The sequence below is a fragment of the Nothoprocta perdicaria genome, unplaced genomic scaffold, assembly GCF_003342845.1.
Source record: "Nothoprocta perdicaria isolate Ctin4 unplaced genomic scaffold, notPer1 scaffold_150, whole genome shotgun sequence".
Lineage (NCBI taxonomy): Eukaryota > Metazoa > Chordata > Aves > Tinamiformes > Tinamidae > Nothoprocta > Nothoprocta perdicaria.
The window spans coordinates 596,937-604,195 of NW_020454650.1; the positions used below are offsets into that span (position 1 = coordinate 596,937).

The 7,259-nt window shown below is 49.6% G+C and overlaps 1 protein-coding gene across 1 annotated transcript in view; it reads left to right on the forward strand.

Moving 5' to 3' along the window:
- ULK4 (unc-51 like kinase 4) overlaps window positions 1-4,393 on the forward strand; it is a 177,391-nt gene extending 172,998 nt beyond the window's left edge. Inside the window, exon 36 of the mRNA XM_026034836.1 lies at window positions 4,118-4,393. Within this exon, the coding sequence (XP_025890621.1) occupies window positions 4,118-4,393 (276 nt within the window). The remainder of the gene's footprint in view (window positions 1-4,117) is intronic.
- Window positions 4,394-7,259: the final 2,866 nt, after the last annotated feature.

The following is a 7,259-nucleotide window of genomic DNA, read 5'->3' on the forward strand; positions in this document are numbered from 1 at the left end:
AAACCTGTGCGCACGTGCAAATTAAAAGGGARCGAAACACGCAGCGTGAAATCTTGCCCTTATCAAAGGAGCTTGTTKTTGACTTCAGTGGAGCAAGAATTTTACCCCTAGAGAGGGAGGGAGGATTTCTGCATTCCCAAGTCAGAGCTGTGCTGTCTGATGCAGGTTTATTGTCACAGATACCTGCTTGTTTTCACATGTATTTGCAGGACCTGAAGGCCACAAAGTCTTTGTAATTGTGCGTCTGAAATACGCGACTGTAGCAGCGCTTGCCAAGGTGCACCTGGATCGCTCCGGCTTTGCTCGCTTTCCTTTCTTGTTCTTATGGAGCAGCAACGTTGCCCGGGCCTGTCCCAACGAGCTGGCAATTAGTAACATACATAGAACCTGTCCAACTTGATTCATTTCCCCCGCCACCCCACGCRTTATGTGTCCGTCTCTACCTAAACCTTTCCTAGAGGGAAGCGGAGCCAGGAAGCGCGCCGTGGAGGCGTCAACGTCAGAAAGGCTTTTACTCTCTCAGAATGGCATCTCTGTGGTAAAGGGGAGATGGGGCTTGACTTGTGGGCTCTGTGGAGCTGCACAGGGCCTGGAGACAGCGCGGCACTGACAGCCTCGGGGAGAAGCAGCAGTGAATCCCGTGGGATAGGCGCGGGATGGGCAGCGGCGCTGGGAAGCGGCTCCCGCGGCGCCGCCTCTCCCAAGTTACCGGCCTGACCGCGTGTTTGCTGGGCTGGCGCACTGGCCCCTCTGAGGCTCCTGACACCGCTGTGTTTTGTGGCATTTGCTTCCCAAAGCCCAGAAAAAGGTCRCGCTGAGCAGTCGTCCACCCTCGGCCTCCATGGCCAGGGTGCATCTGAAAAGCAGCTGTGGGATGAAGGGCTCCGGGTCCTCCTGACAGCTCCTCGAGTCGCCAAAGGCAGCGGCGGGAAGGAGAGGTCTGAGATGCACGTCCTGAGCCCCACGGACAGCGCGCTCTACGAAGACGTTGTTTGAGTTTGTGCCTACCAGGCCTAGGCACAAACTCTGTTTAACTCTTGGCTACTCCCGGTCCAAACTGGCCAAGTTCAGCAAGAACTCAAAGCCAACCGATCCTGCAGAGATAATCAGCTGCTTGCATTCGATTTTGAGTTGGGGGAAAAAGAAATAAGTGTCCCTTGTGAGGTTAAAACATTAAGCAGTGCTTGTGGAAGAAAAAATCCAAGGATATGTGAAGAAATAGGTATGAAATGCCTTAATGACTTATGTCTGTGTACACAGACACAGAGGCAACTTGTAGCAGTGAATCTTCTGAGGAAGAACATGCTAAACATCTGCAGTTTATGTGAGAAGAAAATTTTGATGGTTCAGCTAAATATCCTCTCGAAGTCTTTCTTCAACCTTACTTCAACTTTACAAATTAATGGGTTCCTTAATTCATCCAATGAACGTATTTTTTTTTTCCAATTGCAGTACAGTTGACCTCATGGATGTTGAGCTCATGGTTTGAAACTTCAACAACGCAGGAGAATTTCTTCTTCGAAATGGTGACAAAGTAGTTTACTTTTAAAGACATTCAGCCCTGTTATAAAATACAAAGTGATGGTTACAACGATCTTTGTTGTAGTCGCATAGTTATCAACTATCATGAAATATGAACTGATAGTTACTACGACTGTCAGTGAAGGGAGTTCAGTGTTACRAAAGGAAACAGGGAAAGAAATTGTCCCTTGGATTTCCGTGTGTGACTCCCTCTACCTCTTGCCTTTTCTTGCAAATTGAATTACAAAAGTCACTTCTGTTTAGCCTGAGAGTGCAAGCCCTCTGCATCTGTTAGCAAAGATGCTCTTCCAGCGAGTGTCTCATCTTGTGTCTTTTCTAGCATTCCTCTTTAGCAGCACCRTAATACCTGAACAGCTACTCTAAATTTTAAAAAGTTCTGATGTTTTTGTATCAATTACAATATTCTATTAAGCCAGGATGGGTCATAAAGAACTAAAGAGAGGAAAGCTGCTGAATGGTTATAAGCTTAACAGGGAAAAGTCATTTTGAAATCCTTATTAAATTGCAATGAGTGCACAACTGAACTGAGGTTTAATTACACTTTTAATTAAAAGAATAGCTATTGATTAGGTCATTGAGTATGTGTTGCAGCCAACCCTAACAAATCAGGATTATTACAGGAGATGATTAAGCCAGTTGTTGAAATTCTAAGTGAACTCTTCGCAAGAGAACTGGCCATGGATAAATCACACAGTGGTGCTGGGGAGAGAAAGAAATAATAAAATCAGTGTGAAACACATGCACTTCAGATAGCTCGGTTATTGCTGGTGTTCTGTATTATTTTCATTTACAAAACTAAATGAAGACAGAGATTGAACTTTTTTTTTTTTTTTTTTTTTTTTTTTGTCAAAAGACTACAGATGCAGAATGTTRTGTTTGTTCCTAAAATTGATTTCCTGAGATTGCGGAGGTCAGCCAGCATTTCTCATGACAGATTTCCAGACACTGGCGATCCAGAGTCCCTGTGTTTCGCTCTGCTAGGATTTCCATGSCTTTCCATTCAAATGGATTGTATCCACAGCAGCGTGTTCTTAATAACAGCACGCTGCAGCACCGGCAGCCCTGCAGTCAGATCCTGTTACTGAAATGGACTAAGTTATCGATTGAAATGGAGCATTTTGGAATTAAAAATTCATTCTGCCTGAGACTTTACAGCAGAGCACGCTTTGAATTTTCTGTCTATGCATTATGCACAAAGGCCACTGCGTTCAAAGAGGGCGAAGGTTGTATCAATCCAGCACCAAAGAGCTGGGATATGTTGGAATTAGGGATATCTGTGTAACCTTTAGGTGTGTTAGTTCCAGTTTTATGGAGCGTGATCCGCTCTTTCATGGCACTATCCTGCGACAGCTGTGACCCCTTCCTCTTTCGAGGATGGATTTGGGGGATGAGCATGGTGGGAGGAAGCAAGTGGTGGCAGTGGCTGACCCATCACAGGAGTTAGGAGCGGTATTTAAGGGAGGCGCTAGGACTATCCAGGAAGGGAAAATGATGTTTTGTGGATGCAGATGTTGAGAGAGAAAAATGCGGCATTGTGACCACGGTCTCACTGTGTCTCTGTACTAAAATTTGGAGCAATGATGATAAGAAGTCGCCCACATTGACAGGATGACAATTAAAGCGTATTACGGAAATATAAATTGAGGGGCCAAGATATAAAGCTCCAGGCATAAAGYGGTTTAATGACCCATAATCGGGATTTAACAGTGATTTGTGCTTGGGTAGTGGGTTCACAGGACTTTTTTCCCCCATGTATAGGATGGACTGTTAGTTCCTCCGCCCTGTCATTGGGTACCTGTAGGAAGCTGCGGTTATGGATGGGGTGACACTTGTTGTAGAGTCGGCGCTGATAAATCATGGTGGGGCGGCAGCTCTGACTACAGCCTCCCGTGTGATTTAAGAGGGGAACTTAAAGGTGTTCGCCCAGGTGCRAGATCGATGGCGAGCCGGGCCAGCCGTGGCGTGTTTGGAGCTTGAAAGCCCTTGCTGGATTTGGGGATTAAAAGGCGTCATTTTGAACAACTCCTCAGGTATCGCAATAATCAGCTGCCCCACTCTTCTCAGTTCCCTTTCTTCTTAGGCAGGGTTTACTTAGCTTTGCAAGCAGGAACTGACACGCATATATATATATATATATTTATATATATATATATATGTACACACACACTTATATATACCACACGTGTGTATATATATATTGGTGTGTGTGGTATTGTGTGTGTGTGTGTGTGTGTATATATATATATTTTTTTTTTTTTCAGTGAATTCTTGAGATTTGGGAGCTTTTTCAGAAACTTGTTGTGTTTGGTGTCCATACTGTGATGCCGGGCAATTTCATGTTATGACATGGCTAACGGGYCAGGAAGCAAGAGTAGATCTTAAGTAACCCAAGTCATTTTGGACGGAGTCTRCCTAAACTTCAGCCCTGTTCCGTGCAAGGGCCTTCTCTGAGGGGAGGTCTCTGCACCATCACCTTCCGGTTGCAGTTGCTGTAACTGTTTCCCTCTCCCCATGCTGGAAAAGGGGGGCAATTCCCTTGCAAAGCYTCTGACCACCTCCTCTCTTTCTGTTCCAGGTCGCGTGGAAGGGGAGGCGCTGGCCGGGCCCGCGCGGCRGCGCCGGCGCCGCTCTCCTCCACGCGCTCGAGGGCCTGGCCCGCGCTGCCAGGTGGGTGTCTTTGGATGGGGGGAGCTCCCCCGGCCCGGCCTCGTGCTGCTGCCCACCGGGCCTAGCGGGTGCCCCGCTTTGTCTCACTGGTTCTAAGCCTTGGCCCGGTACTCAGCGCGCGCTGGGCCCCGTTTCTGGGCCTAGCTGGTCCCACAGCGTGGCGGCCGGGTGTGCATCTCGTTAGAGGGAATGGGGATGTGGGCAAGCGAGGGGGGGAAATGGTCAGTCAGGATGTGGGGAGCCTGTGGAGGTGGTTACTGAGGGCTACCAGGACCTGCACACAGCCCAGCAGCTGACTCCGGTGGTTTTCTGCATGACACATCCAGTTATCTGGCTCAAATAAGGTAGAGGCTCTCCCCGAGGCCAAGATGAGCCCCAGCACTGAAAGTGATGGTGGTGTGACTGTGGGGAAAGGAGGGTTTTTCCTCTTTTTGGCCTTGATTTCATGCTCTTTCATGCCATGTCTGTWCTGAAGCCATGCTGCAGAAAGGGCAGCTGCTCTTACTCTGACWCCACGTGCTCATCCCCAGGCACTAGGGGAAGCAGCCGGTGAGCGTGTTGGTGCGCTGGGATGAGCCGTGTCCCTCTGCTAGGCTGAGCAGCAGCAGCGTGGAAACCCCCAAGAGCTGGCCCGTCCTTGGGAACACGTGTCCCTGTGCCTTTCCCAGTGTTAGGGACAGATTTCCAATCTCCTGGTCTTGCTGCGTGGTGGAAGGAGCGTAGCAGCAAAGCAGCCTGTGTTGGCTGAGGGGCACGGCYTAGGCCGCCGACTGCTTAGGGGCTCCCCGCTGCCCCGGAGCAGCCCCGTGCTGCCAAACCCTTCTGCTGCTGTGGGGTGTTCCCAGCTGCTCAGAACAGACGTACAACCCGTCCCGCTTCGTAGCGTGTGGAGCAACCCTGGGCTTTACAGTGCACGATCTTAGACATCTTTTTTTTCAGTGAAGACAATTGCCAATATGAATTTGTTTCAGGTAACTGCAATTTTTGATTGAAAAGGCTCCTTTATTGGCTCCAGTTGGTACAGATTGATCATCTGGGTTTTGTGTTTGCTCTGCGTTCCCCAAACTATGGCGCATCAGTAGCCATTTGTCATTAGCATAAGCAGAGGATGTTGTGAATTGGTACTGGCAGAAGTTAAAGACAAGACATAGCAGCCTATAAAAGTAATCTTGTTTCTGGAGCTGGTGGTGATGTTAAATCCCCTCTTCCAGAGCAGGAAACACATGTGTTTTCCAGGGGAGGAAAAAAAAAAAAAAAGTAGGCAAAAAATACATGCAATAAATAGGAGAGGAAGCAAAGGAGSGGCGATTGCCCACTTTGAGCTAATGCATGCAGAGCTGATGTGGTAGGACATTCAATCCACCTTGCCAAAGGTGGCAAACTCGCCCCCCCCCCCGCATGGTGCTGACCCCACACGCAGAGAAACAAACCCAGAGCTGTTCTTCCAGCAGGCTGAAAGCGTCTGTGTGGGGGGGGGGGAGTATAATTAATATTTTCTAGATTACGAAGGTGATAGAGTAAGGTAGCAGTTACTGCAGCGCTGAGCTGGAATGATGGCCTTTTTATATGGTTTCCTATAGGAATAGCTAGTTGCATATTGCTGCTTCCCAGAACAGTGGGATTTAGTAAGGTTACMCCATAGCTGTTAAGAAAGCCCCAGCCTAGACTAAAAGCCGAATGTAAGATTTAAACATAACATTTTCCCTTGTGCCTAATAGGTGCTGCTGTTTCTCTCCCGCAGCTCGCACGCTGACGCCGCTGTTGCTGCCCTGGCCCTTGAAGTCCTGAGCAGGGCGGGCTGCGAGAAGCCCAAGGCTGCAGCGTGAGCCGTGTCCTGGGCGCCGCTACGKCCTGGGCACCTGCGGGCCCCGCGCCGCCAGCCTGGGGCTCTGCCCATCAGCAGCTGGACCTGCTGCCCTTACGYGATGATGGAGGGCGAGTGGGTAGTTAACATTCCCAGTTTGGAAAATGTAAATTAAACAAATTGCAGTTTCACAAGGTGAGCAAAATGTGCTTCGTTGTTTTGAGCTGCCAGGATTTGTTTGCGACAGTGGCAGCTGTTCTTTTTTGCGGGGGTGGGAGTGGAAACACCTCTTTTTTTATTGGGTTAATGGTATTTACCAAGGTCTTCTTTAAATTACCAATTTAATGGTATTTATCAAGGTCTCCCTTGCAAGCGTCTGTATCTCTGGGGCCTAGCACTGCACAGCTTAAAGCTGCTTAGGGGAAGCAGAGTGTTGCTCTTGGGTTGCAGCCTGCTGCTCCTTTGAAAACAGGTGAGCTTTGTCTGACAGGGGCAAGGGGGACAGGTGGTGGTGGTGCTCCTAGGGCAAGYGTGGCCAAGCAGAAGGCAGCAGCATCTCCCCCTTCCTGCAGGGCACTGGGCCGCGGTGGCACTGGCTCTGCTCCACAAGTGGAAGGGGACACCACTCAACACGTGCAGGCAACTGCCACTGACTTTGAGAGGTGCATGCATCCGTCGTGACCTTGTGCTAGGACCCCAAGCCCTGACCTTCCCCTGGCACAACCCCTTGTGAGAGCTGCAAAGCGCAGCTCTGGGAAGCATCGTGGGCCCCTGGCAGAGGAGGTACCACCCCTTGAAGTGCTGCCCTCCCTGCTTCGTCTGTAGAGATGCTGCTCAGGGCTCACACACGCACCGAGGACACTCGAGGGGGATTTAAGCTCTTGGACCTGCTGACAGTTCTTAGGGCCAGGAGATAAAGGTGCTCTACTGCAAATGCAGCTCAGGTCCACTGGCWCTCCAGAAGTGGGGTGCTGCCTTCACATGTTCTGAGTCCAAAAGTTCATACGTGTCCATCACTCAGCAGGGCTSGTTCAGATCAGGCCAGAGCTGATCCAGTACTGGGGCGGCAGCTTCATAAAGCGGGAAAAGCYACATCCTGGCTTTTGGACTCTGCACGGGACGGGATGAGGAGTGGTGCCCAGGGAGAGGAAGGAGGGAAATGGTTCTCTGTTCCTCTGCTGAAGTGCTCTGATGGTGGTGGGACAAATGCACAAATGCACTTTAGCATCTGAAATGATTTGACACA